This window comes from Miscanthus floridulus, chromosome 1 (genome assembly GCF_019320115.1).
Source record: "Miscanthus floridulus cultivar M001 chromosome 1, ASM1932011v1, whole genome shotgun sequence".
NCBI lineage: Eukaryota > Viridiplantae > Streptophyta > Magnoliopsida > Poales > Poaceae > Miscanthus > Miscanthus floridulus.
In genome coordinates, this window is record NC_089580.1 from 15,604,859 (window position 1) to 15,622,264 (window position 17,406).

At 42.7% G+C, this 17,406-nt stretch overlaps 1 protein-coding gene across 1 annotated transcript; it reads right to left on the reverse strand.

Moving 5' to 3' along the window:
* Nucleotides 1-9,743: 9,743 nt before the first annotated feature.
* On the reverse strand, nt 9,744-13,456 carry LOC136474079 (uncharacterized). Its single transcript, XM_066471694.1, has 4 exons — nt 12,832-13,456; nt 12,062-12,163; nt 10,845-11,111; nt 9,744-10,340 (listed from the first exon to the last, which is right to left on the reverse strand). The coding sequence occupies exons 1-4, from the start codon at nt 13,342-13,344 to the stop codon at nt 10,140-10,142; spliced, it is 1,083 nt and encodes a 360-aa protein (XP_066327791.1). The 5' UTR covers nt 13,345-13,456; the 3' UTR covers nt 9,744-10,139.
* Between the last annotated feature and the right edge of the window lie 3,950 nt (nt 13,457-17,406).

The window sequence follows — 17,406 nt, forward strand, 5'->3', positions numbered from 1 at the left end:
AAAGGAGATCCTAATAATTCTACGCCTAGCTATGTTTTGCAAGACTAAGGTGAGAGTAACCTATACAATTCTAGCGCCCAAGGCATAAACTAACCTATGCCCCCTAGAATTGAATAGTTCTGGCTGGATTTGCTTTCTAGGATGACAAGTCCTAATATCTTTACTCTAGAAATTGCAAGAACACAAAGTAAAGTGCAATAGTAGAGTGATGAAGTAAGATACCACACAAGGGATGGCACCAAAATATATCACATGGTCCAGTGACTTGCCACTCACCTACATCCACGTTGAGGCAAGCCCGAGAATCACGCTCCTTTATCAAGTCAATAACCCTGCAAGGTTGGCTCCGATGTGAGCACTTGATCTTGAGCCGGCTTGAACACACGACGCTCTAGTCTCCAAGCGTCTTTTCCACTAGAGTGGTTCTTCACCTCCTTCGACGGGGATGAATCCAATAGCCCCTCACAATTCATCGCAAGAGTACCCCACAATATTCAATCGAGTGCTTCGACGGAGTTGGTGGCAACCACCAAGGGTAACAAAGCAAACCACGCAACAACCATGATCTCTAGTGCAAATCAATGTAATCTCTCAAACACTAGGATACTCCACTCTCACGAAGAATGGAAACACTAGCAAACAAATACGAGTGGAGGGCTAACTTGAGCTCTAATATGAGTGGATATCAACTAGGGGTCCAAGAGAGATGCATACCATGCCTGCGCTGAGCTTACCCATGAACATAGGCGGAGCTACGTGGGGGCCATTGTGGGTCATGGCCCCCCTCTTGCCTCCGTAATTTTTAAGTCCATGTGCTATTACTACATCCTAATAGCCATCAGGATCCAGGAGATGGTAAATTCATTGTGTCGAACTTGAGCTGTTCCATGTTTTCTCTAACGTATAAAGTCTCATGGGTCAGAGAATAGGGCCCGCGTCATCATTGATTAAAAAGGGTAAAAGCTGCCGACACGTTGCAGAAGCTTTTAGACGGCTGATGAATGGATTTTTTATTCGTTACAGCCCGGTCTTATGAGTTTTTTTTTTTGCTTCCTTCTTTAATCTCTAAAATCTACAGGCTATACGTACTAGAAGTTACTAATTGAGTAACAATTTGTTGTCTATTGATATCTTTGCTATTTAATTTGTTCTAAGCCCCAAATTGCATAGTAGTACTAAAACTAATTTCTCCATGACCTGTGTACATATAGTTTTCATTGGCAAATTGCCCCCCCCTGCATATTGGTTCTGGCTCCGCCAGTGCCCATGAATAACCGTAGAATTTAGTTGGTAGGTCAAGGGTAGTCCATAATACCCAGTTTGCATGCATTGTACGTTATAATAATACCTCGTCATGTACCGGTAGAGAGGGATTCTAAGCCCATACAACACTGTTTATTAGGGCCTTGTTTAGTTGGCGAAATTTTCTAGGAATGGTACTGTAGTACTTTCGTTGTTATTGTAATTAGTGTCCAATCATAGTCTAATTAGGCTTAAAAGATTCGTCTCGTGAATTTCGTCTAAACTGTATAATTAGTTTTATTTTTTATTTATATTTAATGATTCATGCATGCGTTAAAGATTCGATGTGACAGGAAATCTTGAAAAATTTTGTAAAATTTTGGGAACTAAACATGCACTAACTCTCAAAGTATCTTGTACCATGTGTTCCTCCCTTTAACCGTGATCTTCAAAACTCTCAAAGTATCTCGTATCATGTGTTCCTTCCTTTACTTGTGAACTTCGAAGCTCGCACCGTTGCACCTTCGGTTCGATCTTGGAACCACAATGCACCTTCATTCAGCCCTCCTACTATCCTTGTGGATTATAGTACCGATTCATCCCCTTCAACCCTGAAAGTGTAGGCAGCCTATAACTCAACAATTGGCATCGTCCATGAGGGTCGAACCCAAGAAGCATGCTAGAATGCAAGATAATTATCATTCAAGATAAACCAAAGGTAGGTAGAGTATCTAAACATATTGAATAACGGACTTATGAACACCCAAAATAGTAAGATGTGCAACTTGCATCAGGTAATTACATTCGTTAACATAACTAGCATAAGTGACGGTGTCGTTTGCCGTTGGAAATGGCTTACACTCCCGGTGTGGGGTCACGTGGCTTTTGGCAAGTGAGCGCTGGTGCCCGTAGCAGTCTTTCGCTCATGCGTGTGTGATGTGTGCCACTGGCACTTGGTGTGGGCCAAGTCGAAGGTGATTGAGAACGTATATGAGCACAGATCGAGCACGTCGAACCGATTTGCTGCGAAATGCGAATCCTTTTGCAGTAGCACACCTCTTCAGGCAGGAGTATTGGCAGTAGCACCACAACAGGTCACATTCGTTTGCGGTCAAAGGAAGACGTTCCACTTCCACACGTCTGAAGCAAGACACGGAGTGCGTACTGTACCAGTTTTTGCAGTGCGATCATTCCGTTGCCGTGCCGCAAGTCTGGTACAGTTTTGCAGTGCCATCATTCCGTTGCCCTGCTGCTAGTGTGCTGTACAAATGCAATAGAACATACCAGACCCCAAACGGCCAAAATGCAACCCCCCCCCCCCCCCCCCCCCCCCCCTAATGAGACATTTGAATGAAAAAGAAAAAAAAAACAAAGTGGTAATGCTAGGTAAACTTTGAATCTTGCTCACAAAGACAAAAGGAACATGCATATGCAAAACCACATTGTCGAAGAGAATATTGGACTAAAGCAGTTGTCATTGCCACGACTCACTAATTCCTCTATATACAACATGTATTATACGATTACAGGATGTTTGGTTCAAGAAATAAGATGATCCATCGTTTTCTTATTTTTATTCTTTTGTCTAGTTTATGAAATGAAATGGATTGGTCTATTACTGTCTTATTTCTCACAAGCTAATGATTACTTATCATTTGTAAAAACACGATAAATAGAGTCATCCACTAAAATTCATAGAATAAACTCGCAATACATCACCTCACATTTAGGAGAATGATTGGAAAAAGTCTACATAGCCCTCCCAACTATTCAGGGTGGACTACTTCACCCCCCAAACTATAAAACTGGATTTTCTCTCCCTTAAACTTTTTAAAACCGGTCAAATAACCCCAAAGCGGTTTTAGACGTTGGTTTTGCTACAGTGACGCTGATTTTGTCCTTTTCTTTTTATTTATTTCCGCTGAATCTTTGAAAAATCATAGTAAATCACAAAAAAAATTATAAAATGAAAAATCTAATTTTGTTGGACTCCACATGAGTAGAGCTATATAGTGAACATATAATATGGTATGCTTTAGTACAAAGTTTTTTTTTGTAGCTTTAGATCTATGCTTTTCTGTAATTAATTAGAATAATTCATAGATGCAGCTTCTATGGTCCAATTGTGGTGAAACTTTTATGATGGACTAATTATTGTATGCTTGAACTGTAATAAAAATTTCATACTCATTGAATCATGTATAACTTAGTTATAGATAAAGCATAGATTTAACAAGCATAAACCTAAATAAATCTATAAGGGAAAATGGTGTTCTTGCCCCTTACATAGATGTGCAATTGTGATTTTGCCCTCGTTTTTCTAACTTTGTGATTTTGCCCTTAACTGTTCACAAGTCAACGCGATTTTGCCCCTGGTCAACGCGAATTTGCCCCTATTTTTATCGTTGACCAGGGGCAAAATCGCGTTGACTTGTGAACAGTTAAGGGCAAAATCACAAAGTTAGAAAAACGAGGGCAAAATCACAATTTCACAACAAAGTAGGGGCAAAAACACAAGAGCCCCAATCTATAATTAAGTTATACATGATCCAATGAGTATGCAATTTTTAATACCGTTTCAGCATATAATAATTAGCCCACCATAAAAAATTCACCATAATTGGACCATAGAAGCTGCAGCTATGAATTATTCCAATTAATTACAGAGAAGCATAGATCCAAAGCTATAGAAAAAACTTTGTACTAAAGCATACCGTATTATATGTTCACTGTGTAGCTCTACTCATGTGGAGTCCAACAAAATTAAATTTTTCATTTTATGATTTTTCTATGATTTACTATGATTTTTCAAAGATTCAGTGAAAATAAATAAAAAAGAAAAAGACAAAACCACAGTCACTATAGCAAAACTACCATCCAAAACCGCTTGAGGGGGTTATTTGACCGGTTTGGAAAAATTCAAGGGGTAGAAAATCCGGTTTTATAGTTTGGGGGGGTGAAAGGTCTAGTTTGGTTTTGATGAATTGATGAAACCCTAAGTGCTAACCTAGTTTATCAAGTGATCATGAGATAGGTAGCACATTCCAAGTGGTGAAGCAAATGAAGATCATAACATGATGATGGTGATGCGATGGTGATGATCAAGTGCTCGAACTTGAAAAGAAGAAAGAGAAAAACAAAAGGCTCAAGGTAAAGGTATAAATGGTAGGAGTTATTTTATTTTGGTGATCAAGACACTTAGAGTGTGATCACATTTAGGTTTGATAGCCGTGCTATTAAGAGAGGTGAAACTCATATCGAAATGCGGTTATCAAAGTACCACTAGATGCTCTACTCATTGCATATGCATTTAGGATCTAGTGGGGTGCTAACACCCTTGAAAATGTTTATGAAAATATGCTAACACATGTGCAAAAGGTGATACACTTGGTGGTTGACATATTTGAGCAAGGGTTAGGAACTTCACCGGCACCCTAGACAGAAAAGACGGAGGTCACTGTAAGTGACCGGACGCTGGTCTCAGTTGGACCGGTGCGTCCGGTCAGTGGCAGCAGAGGGCGCGCAGTGTTGGTCTTTAACCGGACACTGGGTCACTCAGTGACTGGACGCTGACAGGATGCGTCCGGTCCTGCTGACGTGGCAGTGGACAGAGGAGTCGCCGAGTGACCGAACACTGGGTGTGTCCGGTCGAGCATGACCGGACGAGTCCGATCGTAAAAAGTCGTCTCTGGATGTTTACTGAAAACGACCGAACGCTGGGGTTCAGCGTCCGGTCACTTTGAGCTGCTTTGTCCGATCGTCACTTGACCGTTGAGATCGAGCGATCAACATTTGAAGAGAGGGGACACGTGGCACGTATCGCATGACCGGACGCTAAGGTCCAGCGTTCGGTCGATATGACTGGAGCGTCCGGTCAGCTCGTGTTGTGTTCAGTGAAGGGGTATAACGGCTCTATTTCGTGGAGGCTTTTATTTAAGCCCCATGGGCGGCTCAAGCTTACTCTCTTGGCCATTTACATTGACATAGCAACCTTGTGAGCTTAGCCAAAGCCCTCCCACTCATCTCCATCATAGATTCAATATTTTTGTGAGATTGGAAAAGAATCCAAGTGCATTGCTTGAGTGTTTGTATCTAGAGGCACTTGGTGTTCGTGTTTCACTACGTGATTCGCTTGTTACTCTTGATGGTTGCCGCCACCTAGATGGCTTGGAGCAGTGAGGATCGTTGAGCGGAGGGTGGTGATTGTCTACAGCTCCGATCGTGGTGATTGTGAGAGGTTCTTGACCTTTCCCCGGCAGAAAGCCAAAAGGTACTCTAGTGGATTGCTCGTGGCTTGTGTGGTCCTCATCTTGTGTTGGTTGTGCAGCACCTTATTGAGGGTTTGGCGTGTGAAGCCAATTAGCGCGTGAACCTCAAAGTGAGTGAATCGCCACAACGAGGAGTAGCTTGCCGGCTAACAAGTGAACCTTGGTAAAAAAATCATTGTGTTCATCATTTGATTGCAAGGTGATTGGTCTTCATTGGAATTCATTCTTGTGATTGATTGGCTTCTTTCTCGACACGGCGGTATAAACAAATTGATCACTCTCTTTACTTTACCGTAAACTAGTTGTCAAGCTCTTTAGTGTAGCTAGTTATGAGAGCTTGTTAGTTTGGTTAGTGTGGCTCTTTAGTTAGCCTTTGAGAGCACATTAACTTAGTGTAGTGTCATAGCTTTTGTGTGGATAGAAACTATATAAACTAGAATTGTGATAGGTAGCTTGCTATTTTAGTAGGCTAGCACAACACTTGCTTCGCCTCATAATTATCTAACCGATTTGTTAAGTGTTGTTGTAGAAATTTTTAATAGGCTATTCACCCCCCTCTAGTCATTAGGGCCTTTCAGGGAGTGAAGCAGTCCACCCTGAATAGTTGACGGGTTATATAGACTTTTTTGGAGAATGATTTCTTGAACTGCTAACCATACTTGGTGCAGCCAAGGAAGCCCTAGATCCCAGATGGCCAGACGGGTCGGAGGTTGTGGGACAGAGCCAGAAAATATTTGTGAGGCAACTATACTAATTGATGCATAATAGGTGTGTGAAATCAAAATTTCATAGCAAATTACAATGTATATTAAAGAGACGTACACCTAGCTTGACTTGTGTGATGGAGAGTTGGGGCGGTTGCCTCAACGAGCTGTCATGGCCGCAGAGGCTAGCTATTGCGAGCGCTTTGTCTAATCAACTACACCATGGTGGCTAATTCAACCTAGCTCGGTTGGTTAGGTTTTTTACGGTAGAATCTGTCTATCTGTGTTTAAGTTTTTGACTAGACACGGATGCTCGTATTATTCTAGATTTATTTTATGATTTATCGGCTTTGTGCTTTCAGTGGTAGACGATGCTCTCGTCGACAGCAAGGCACCTATGGTGACTTCGTCAATCTCGATATGTGCCACCACAGTCTTTTGGAGATGCTCATAAGGGTAACGTCTGCGTCTGTACTTGTGTAAATAGCCAAAAAAAACTACGCTATGGTGGAAATGTTCCATTATTCCATTTTATCGTCATGGGGAAGAATAGGGTATACTATCTCCATCCCTAAAAAAATATCGCTATGAGATACGTGCTGGTCAAACTTTCTTAAGTTTCATTAGGTTTATAAAAGTATTAGCAACATTTGTAAAAAGTATTAGCAACATTTATATCTTTAAATAATTTTATTATAAAAATATATTCAACCATTAATATAATTATGCACTATAAATATTAATATTTTTTATATATTTAATCAAAGTTAAAAATGATTGACTTCTTAAAAACAAAGAATGATATTTTTTTGTGGAACAGAGGGAGTATGTCCAATACGGATTTGGGATTATACTCTTTTTCTTCTAAAAAATAAATTATGACTCTCATCATTTTGGTTATTGGAAGTTTTAGGAGAGGCAACGTCTGCACTAGAGGTACCACAAACTATCTACATTTTTCTTCTTAGACTGCCTCCAATAACGCGATCCATCTCCAAAAATGTGTCGTGCACAGTGGATAAGCGGAAAAAAAAAACAGCTTCCAACCGAGTACGCAAACACAGCAACCATTTTGGGTCGGAGGCGGCGCGGAAGGCAAATAAGCGTTGTCGAGGAGAGACGACGCAAAAATCTTGCGCCCTGGGCCCGCGGACGAGATGATGGTGAGGACCGCTGCGGGGCGCTCGCCCAGGGCCGCCGCCAGGGGGCGCGCTCGCCCTAGCGCCGTGGCCGAGGAAGGGCTCCCGTGCTGTGCCGGGGGGCGGGGATGCTGCACGCGATCCCGTGCGGTTGCGGACAGCGCCGGGCCTGGCCGAACCGGAGACACGCGGGGGCGGTGGATGAGGGGGGGGGGGATAGAGAGAGAGGAGAGAGAGAGAGAGAGAGAGGAGAGACTGAGAGAAGAGAAGAGAGAGAGAGAGATAGAGGCGCACTACCGGGGAGGAGAGGGGCGTGGCCGGCTCGGCGAGGCAAGCTCGCCGTGGGAGCACCTCCGGAGCCGCCGGCCTTGGTTGCCTCAGCCGGATCCTGGACCGCTCCCTGCGCCGGTGATGAGCAGCGCCGTGTGGGGACGGAGGTGAGCAGCGTGAGGAGCAGCGGCGCTCCAGCCCACCCGCCGTGCTGCCACGCCGAGGAGAGGGAGAGAGAGAAATGGGAGGGCGGGAGGGAGGGGGCACGGACAGGAGCCACGGCACAGGCGGTGCGGGCGAGGCGCAGGGGTTGGGACGAGGAGTGAGGGAGAGAGAGACGATGAGAGATGGAGGAGACGATGAGATATTTTGGACGGACGCGGTGGGCTGTTGGAGAGGCAAGGTTTTGGATCTGTGACCTATTTACTGCGTAGAACCCAATTTCTAGAATTGGTCGTTGATTTATGTACGGACTGTTGGAGATAGTCTTACCTTTCTTTAAATAGGGTACTAGCACGGTAGGCGCGCTTACGCTGCGCCCACGTTGCTCTTGCGCGCATGCCCGGTAACAACGAGCAGCTGCCAGTAACTATTAGGCAGTGGTTATTTGCAACATGCCTAGGGCTTAGCAGGGTTCAACAAAGAATGATAGATCGATCGCAGGTAACTAATAATAAAGATGCATTCATAGTTTGAATATATTTAGCAACCAAAATATGTACACGGTATGTACGCAATTGATGTGCTTGGATGTATGTCACCTTCCGACTTTTTTTTTGTGTGTGACTATATGTCACCTTCCGACTGGGAAGATGACCTTTCTCCAGCACTGAGTTCGATATATGGTATTTGGCCCCTATGTTAGTTTGCTTGATCTAAATACTGTTTTGGACCTTGCAGGACTTCTTTGCCTAATTTTAGGGGATGGGGAAGGCCTACGATTTGACAACAGCATTGGATGAGGTAATATAGCATTTTGATTATGAAGATTTGCATCACCTGTTATCTTTCATTTTTATATTGCTAATAAATTGTCAGCTACGGTTTACAAATAATATATGGCAGTTTTAGTTGATAAGTATATTTTGCTTAAAGAACAGTTTCAGTTGGGTGGAAACTTATCTACTGGGGCATATGTATGTTTCCTTATTTTCAAATGCAACAGGCTGCCTGATCACTTTCTAGATTTGTTTCACTTATTTCCTCCTCTCCGTTTGTGGGTGGGTGCACATCTCATCATGCAAGCTCTCAGCAGTATACATTTATCGGTTGGTTCCCAGACAAGCTCGAATTCATTTTTTTTGGGGCCCACAGCAATTTATGTGTATTATTAGTGTATAGTTCTAGTGTTCACCTTCGTGTTCTGATAATGCCACCTCTAGCTGTGTTAGGTTTTGTTGGGGTGGTGTTGCAATAACAGAACTTACTACCTAGTAATTTATTTATCCAAAGTTTGGTTCAGATTGGTCATATTTTACACATCTTTGCCTTGTTGCTGGTGTCAAGAGCAGTTAACGCACAGAGCAGTGAGACGTGTCTTGCAAACAAACAGCGTGATCGGCTGGGGCTGGCTGGTCAGCCCCTTCACATAGACACTATTCATATGAACCAGCCAGCAGTACTTCTCTCTCACATAAATGAACCAGCAACGATACGAACCAGCCAACCGAACAGGCTGAAAACTTGAGCATTTAAAATACAAGAGAGTTGTGGTCAGATATTCCATTGATTGCCTCTTAATGCCCATTTCTTGATGCAGACATGCATCGACAACTCTCTTGTCTAAAGCGTCAGATAACTCGTTATCTTAACTAAGGCCATGCGTTTTCTATTTATTTATGTGCTTCTAAACTTGGTCTCCAATTACTCTGCTAATCCTTTTTGTTGCAATTTCCTGTAGTTCCCTGCCTTCGACGTCTTAAATGGATTGTATGAACCTTGAACGAGCTGGAACACTGCCATTTGTTACTCTCTCTACACGCAATGATGTTGAGAACAGGTAGCAAATATGAAGCTGCTTGTTTCATCACAGTGAAACGATCGTTCAGCAGTAAATAAAGATGGAGAAAAGAAGTTTGCAATTGCAATTTCAGCACAAACCTTGGTTACTGCAACGGAACTCAATTTGACAACCATGATAATACATTTACCTTGGTTACTGCAACGTAACTCAATTTGACAAGCCTTGATTTCAGCGCAAGCCATGATACAAATACTTGAGGAACTGCGCAGTGAATTGACACTTCGAACCTAGTAATAATACATTTACCTATAACATTGTCCAGAAGATCTGGCGCCCTAGCACCTAGCAGGAAAACGAATATCCTAATTTTTACATAATTTCAGTGATGTTACATGCTAATTACAGTCCACACATACAGACACGAGTTTTGTTTTTCCACTAGTGTTGCCCGAAGCACAACATTACCTAAATCCCTGGGTAGCTAAGAGATTTTAGCAACATTGCCAATAAATAACACCCACACGGCGGTAGAACTACGAACAATGCATAGAACCTATGTAGAGTTAGGTGGGCGAGGGTCCCTGAACACCGAGGAAGAACCACCAGATGCAGCCGGGGAAGGTGATGAGGCTACATAGTTACTTCCTGGCAATGATGCTGAATAAAGAGCAGGAGGTTGTCCTTGGTGTATATTTGTGGCGAAGCGTGATGGACTTGCCGTAGAGAATGTTGCCGGACTCCTTGGAGTGTGGCCCTGTAACATTAGATGTGGTGCTTTAGCAATGTGAGAATACTAAAACCAACCCAACAAAGAAAGTCAGAAATGGTATATAAGCAAGCTGGGCAGCATTTAAAGAATCGTCTTTATTTACTACTTAAGTTACCAGCTGATTTGGGAACCAACCCAACAAAGAAAGTCAGAAATGGTATATAAGCAAACTGGGCAGCATTGAAAGAATCATCTTTATTTACTACTTAAGTTATCAGCTGATTTTGAAGTCTAACTCTTGCAATTTGCTACTCCCTCCGTTCCAAATTATAAGTCGCTTTGACTTTTTTGTTACAACCATTTTGCAATGCATTTAGATATAATAATATGTCTAGATACATAGCAAAATGGATGAACCAAAAAAGTCCAAGCGACTTATAATTTGGAACGACGGGAGTACCATTTAAACACTTGCCAAAACATGTAACACAGACAAAAGTAGATATGGACTTGCAACAAGACTATTGAATGAGCATTCGAGCAGCTTACCTGTAGAGAACCAAACGGTGACCTCACAAAAGAGGCTGTTGAAGGAGAGATACTGTGGAAGTGATGCAAGGGGCGTCCAGGAGTGCCCTGGTTGGAACCAGCATCTGAATCGCCAGCAACATCACCAAAATTGACATCAACAGTCATTCTAGGGGCCAACCTAGAAACAGAACTTCCATCTGTTGCATTTTCTGATGGCTGAGGCATCGCAGCACGCAATGAAGCCTGCATGCTACGCCTTTGGATTTCTTCTTCAGCATTTAAGACCTATTCAAACAGCCAAAACAATGGTGTTTAGTACCCTGACAATGAAGTTCTCAATCAGAATAAAAGAAAGCAGCAAACCAACCAAATAACAGTGCATACATATGCTGCTATTTATTCCTTCTAAATAATGGGATGAGGGACAAAACGACAAGTATAATATTTATTTGAATATAGGAGATACTTCCTGAGATCACAAATATAAGTCCATCTAGGTCTTCCCTAAGTCAGTTTTGTGCTATCTTTTTTTTTTTTTTGCGAGCAGTTTTGTGCTATCTATAACAATAATATTTAAAATTAAAATGAAATTAGTTATATATTGTGAAAGTATTTTTTCCACAATGAATCTATCAATGTCACTTTTGTGTCCTCGAAAGGTGAAAAGGTTTGACTTAGAACAAACATAGATAGACCTATATTTAGGTTTAGAGGAAGTAGATACCAAAACTTTAGTAGTGACATTATGCTAAAGCAATTCAAGGCCCCATGCACATTGGAAGTTACTTGAAATGTCCAATCATGCTGTGAAGCACCTGGATGCAATGGCATATGCGACACAATGATTAAAAACTGGCCAGACTATTATAACCTATACTCATACATCATACAGACTAACTTACCTTTGCACATTTCATTTCCAATGGGTATATATGCAACTCGTCCTAGTTTGCAGCAAATTTTTCCTACAACTAATCGCGAAGTTCCAGAACAACACAGGTTGAGCTATGCTTCATTTGGGGTCAACTGATATTTGGAACTGAAAGGTTATTATTGTTTAATTAAATCCATTCAGACCAATATGTTACCAAATTGATCATCACTCAAAGATTGGGTGCCATCTGACATAGCCCAGTACTTATTCAGCAGATGAATATGCAGCAAATACTCATTTGTTATAAACTATAACCACACACAAATCAACCAGAAATATAAATAATGGCACAATTAGATACCTGCTTCAGCATCTGCACAAGACCATGCTTCTTTTTATTTAGGATATCCAGCTTTTCATTAAGCTTTCTCTTCTTCTCGTCAATTCCATCAGGATAACTCACCTGGAACAAATGTAAAACAGTGGTTGTTTCAATAAAGCCACATAGATAAATAGAACATGCAACATAACAAAAACAAAGCACAAAGGTCAAATGTTTAGACACCTATTCAGATGCAAGCAATATGCAACCTTACTTGGTTCTACTCAAGTACTTGTGCCTTCGAAAAGCACGAGAGAAAGTCTCCAAGTAATACAACAGCCTTGGCTAAATTTGTGTTCAGTAGCAATCAAGTATTCCAAGTTCCTAACAGAAGAACATAATCCTCTTTTGGGCAACTACAATGTTTAGTGCTGATTAATCTATCTCAGAAGCTTCATTTTTCACTGCAAGATGGAAATAGCTGCCATTTTTATTTTTTTGCCAGATTGAACATGTATGCAGATGCCAAATTATAGAATCTATTTTCAGAACACATTATTGTCATCAATTCCTTCGAGGAACCTAACTCTTCTTCACATCCATCAATATCCTCCTACAGTCCTAGGAACTGCAACACTTAATTTCTTTCCGGCTTAACTTGCAATATACAATCTCACTATCTACACAGTTCCCCAAATTTCCGATCGCTATTAGCAGTGGCACGGTCCCAAAGCAATTGCACGCAGATACCAATCATCAAACAACGAACTGATAGCGAAGTGGTAATGAAGAATTCGGATGGCCCTCACCTCCTCCTGGTTTGGGTCAACACCTTCACTTTCACCCTGACCTTCTTCCGCATCGCCATTACCATCCCCTTCAACAACTACCTCCCCCGCATCTTCCATCACCGCGTCCTCCACCGCCCCCTCCTCCTGCTCCTCCTCTTCCTCCTGCTGCTGCTCCTGTTGCTGTTGCTCCGCCTCCCCATTTCCCTGTTCCTCCTGATGTTCCTGGTCCTGGTCCTGCTGCAGCTGTCCCTGCTCCTCTTCTCCCCCGTCGTCCGCTTCCTCCTCATCCGGTGCCTCCCGCTCGGGGTCCGCGGCGCGCCGACCGCCATTCATATCCGAGGAGGTCGTGGAGACCTGCCGCGGTGGCGTCCCAGCGAGGCGCGCGACGGCGCGGGAGCGGTTGCGCACGAGGCGGCGGAACCGCTTCGCGCCGAGCGACCGCCGGGGCGCCTCCCACCGGCGCGGGGCAGGGGCGCCGCTGTCGTGACCGCCAATGTGGAGGTTGCCGCGGTACATCAAGATCGCCACCATTATCCCTGCCCGCGCCGACTGCCGCGGCGACGTAGGGTGGTGGGTTCTTCCGCTCCGGTGCGGCGGCCGTGGGTTGGGTTGGTTGCGGCCACGGCTGGACCGTCTGGGTGCGGTCGACTTTTCGGGTTTTCTGCGGGTGTCGGTCATTCGGGCCGGTGTTTGACTGTCGCTGACCATTGTGTTCACGTTGCGCTGGGGCGGATTGTTGGGCCTTATAGGTCTGGGAGGCCTGGGAGCCCATGGGTTGGTGTGTACCACTAGATAGCCCATGGGCCTAAATCAGATAAAAGGCTTTTCATGCTCCAATAAAAATTTACTTTATTTGCCTTCATCTCTTCTTAAATAATAGTGCTTTATTTCGTATCGCTTTATTTCGCCGTCCTTCCTGTTCCTGACACGCAAAATATCGCTCGCAAGGGCAGCCCCTATGCAGGCAGCAGTGCTAGTGGCCTCGATCAAAAGTTAGCCGCCATGTAGATAAAAAATGGTTGAAGTTCTCTTCTCAACGTTGTAGGCTAATCACTTTATTTGTTGCTATTGCTATTTCATTATTTGTCTCTCTCTCTACACGGACACCTGCTAGCTCGTCAGCCTTTGCTCTCTCCCAGTCTGTCTTAGCTTTTCTTTCAAAAGCAGTGGCTTGCACCATTTGTCAGTCGAAGCATCCACACCTTCTACAAGACGCTCTGTGATGCTGTGGAGCCGCTATTCGAGATGACATGGATGATCAGTGCAGAGGTGGAGGTTGGGACTGCAAGCCATGGTGGCACGTTGGAGAAGAGGCCTATACCCATCTCCAGGAGTTGACAAAATTCAAATTGACTGCAAGCATACGCATTACCAAAAATTGGCTTATGTATTTTGTCATTCCTTGACATTTGATAATCTCTCCCACTCTCATCGAATTACGCGATCCCGGAACGAGCGCTTTCCACGCAGGAGTGTCCAACCACCAAAATCATCGCTCCTGCCTGCTGCGTGCTGCCAACCAAAAGCAATTAAGCAAGTGCAACGCGAGGAAAGACAAATCCTGAGCGGATTTTCGAGCCAGGTAACCGACAGTTGGCTCGATCGGTCCTTGTCAGAAATTCAGGTGAGTGGCGTCGAGCGGAGGCTCCTCACGAGGATGAGGATCGGCCCGGCCTCGTCGTCTTCCTCCGAGCAGAGCCGAGACGAACCGTCCATGTCCAACCACACTCCAGTGGCGAATCTAGGATAAATTACCGCCGGAGTCGGCAAAGACTCATGACCTAAACTTATAGTAGTAATGTAACACACCATGCATAACATAAATATTAATAACGGTGACACACCGCAAAATTAAGCATTTGTGTAGTAATCTAACACCATACATAACATACATAAATATTAATAACGACGATAAATTGCAAAATTAAGCATTCGTAAAGGAATAAAATTAGTAATACCATAAATTGGAGACAATAATTTTTTTACGATGGTGGTTACCTCTTACTGTAACTAGAAGCGTTCTAGTGTGCTTTGACCTTTGATTGCCTATAAAATTAGTTAACACAATTAAAAACTAAAGCACATAATGAATAATGTGCAAGCCGCGACACCTATATGACTAGAAATCACTAACTTTCTTACCTGAAATTACAGCGAATGAAGAGAAGAAAGCTCTTTCTATGGACGGAACTACTATGACATGTTTGCTTCTGAATTCCGATTATCTCAATTCTCAAACAACTGAGATAAAACAAAAACAAATCTAAGACATTAGACATCAATACCTCGTAGGAGTCGCAAGCCAATAGGGCACGCGGCTAGGTTTTTAAAGGGAATTGCAGAAGAACGGATAGATTAATCCAACAATTACAAGTTTGCGGATTAATTTGGTGTACCTTCACTACAAGCTTGTAGGCTCGAACAGATGCCCCACAGTGCCAGCCGTCAGTTCGTGGCCATGAGGCGCGGCCGCCTTCTTGCCGTAGGCAGAGATTGATGAACGAACTAGTAAGCTGAAAGGGCGTCGTAGGCGATGAGTCTGTAGCGTAGATCAATCTACAAGGATGCAAGCAGTTGTTCACGCTAGAATTTTGGGCTTCTAGCCTGTTGGTGACTTTTGGTGGGCTTTTCTTTTGTGAGTTGTGAACTGGCCTGCCAGGTTCGCCGACCCCGTTCGGTTTACTTAGAAACCTGCTTGTTTGGTTTGTTTTTCAATTAAAACAGTATTTTTCTCTTACAATAATTTAGCCAGAATAGCGTTTTTCAGCCAGTTTCAAGTTTCAGTGAAACGAAGGGGCCTATAGATTCGCCCCTGCCACACTCCCGCGGTCGCACCGGCGTCCAGACGTTCTGGTCGCGGGCCAAACAAACGCACAAACGCCGAGGCCAGAGCGGCCAAGCTGAGGGAGAGAGGGACGGCATCCGTTCCAACCTCGAAGCTATTCCCTGGGCTTTCACGTCCTGGTCTGGAGGGAGCCTGGAACTTGCCTGTTCAGCGTTTGGTTGGAGCCCTGGTCTTCAGCATGGACCAGGCAACCAGCACGCTTGCCTGGCTTCGGAGAGACCTTGCCTGGTATCAAGTTGACGTTAATCATCACGCTTTCCATTATAACAATTTGTTTTGATATTCTTGTCTAATCATTTCCATTATTTTAGGTCAGCTCTATTAAGTTTTAGCTTATCTTTTTTTTCTTCATTTGAATATTGCCCAACATATTGTCTATCAGATTAAATCTAACAGAGATACCTATATAGTATATATTTATATCATTAACCTAATATTAATTTAAACAAGATAGAAGTGCTTTTCTCTTTAACGAATCAAGTGGACATCTTTAAATTCTTCCATGTGAAATTTGTTACAAGAACAGCTAGAAGTATACTTGTCTCTTTCTCCTCTCTAATAAAATAATACAGAGATCTGTCCCAGTGGTATACTAATCCTATGTATTAAAAATCTAAAATGTTGTGTCGACAGTGTGAATATTTTGTCATACATGATTAGTATGCAAAAAATAATTATTTAATGTAATATAAATAACTAATTATTTCTACTTTTATTTAACTCACTAATATAGTCATTTAGTTTTTTTTAAGTTCAAATAGTCATTTAGTTCTATTGTTCATCGGTGATAAGTGTAACCAAGATACATTTAGCATATTTTATTCTATTTATTCCTTAATTATATGTATGAATTATTAGAAAAAATATTAAATTTTATATTATTACTTTGGGTGAATTTTCTCTGCTCCCGGGAGTATCTACTCCCTTCCTGTTTTGTACTGTCAACGTCCCTAGCGGGCTTGGGGAAACATACTGAGGATCCGTTTCTTTGAAAGATGCGGACTATCCACTTAACCACACGTAAGTAACCAATTAAATTTTTTTTGAAGCCTAAGTAACCAATTAATTAGTAACGAATTGAACCAATAAAATAGCATATCCGTGCACTGATGGCGTGATTCTCGCCTTGCATACGTACGTAGTACATATTTGTAATTAATTGAACCAATAAAATAGCATATCTGGTTTGTTGCGGATTTACATGTGTAGAAGACTATATACACATACTTTTTTAATATAAGGAGTACATATTCATACTTTTTGAAGAGGAGTATATATTCATAATACTTTTCAAAGAGGAGTGAAAGCATCTAGGCCCCTAGTTGAGTTTCGGTGATTAATGACAATACAAGATTACTATGACTAACGTGTGTTTTGCAGATGCAATGAAATTAGGTCATGGTAATGGAGATTAATTGGGCAATCAAAGTTGTCATGCCCCTACGATGAAAATCGTTTCGGTTTTCAAAGGATGGATGACTAGTTCTAAGTGTCGATTGGAGTTGGAGAGACACTTAGAGTAGTTTAGGACTTTGTTTTTCCTTTGGCCGTACTATTAAGCGGGGTATGGACGGATAGTTTGACCTAGTTGAGTCTAGTGAGTTAGGTGTGGTGCACACTTGTTAAAACTAGCTCTAGGTAGCTTCTATGAATGCCTGAGATCCTTTGGAGCAAACTTCATTCACATATGTTCGAGAGTTGGAAGTGAATGGAGGGTCAAATACTGACCGGACGCTGGCCCCGGTATG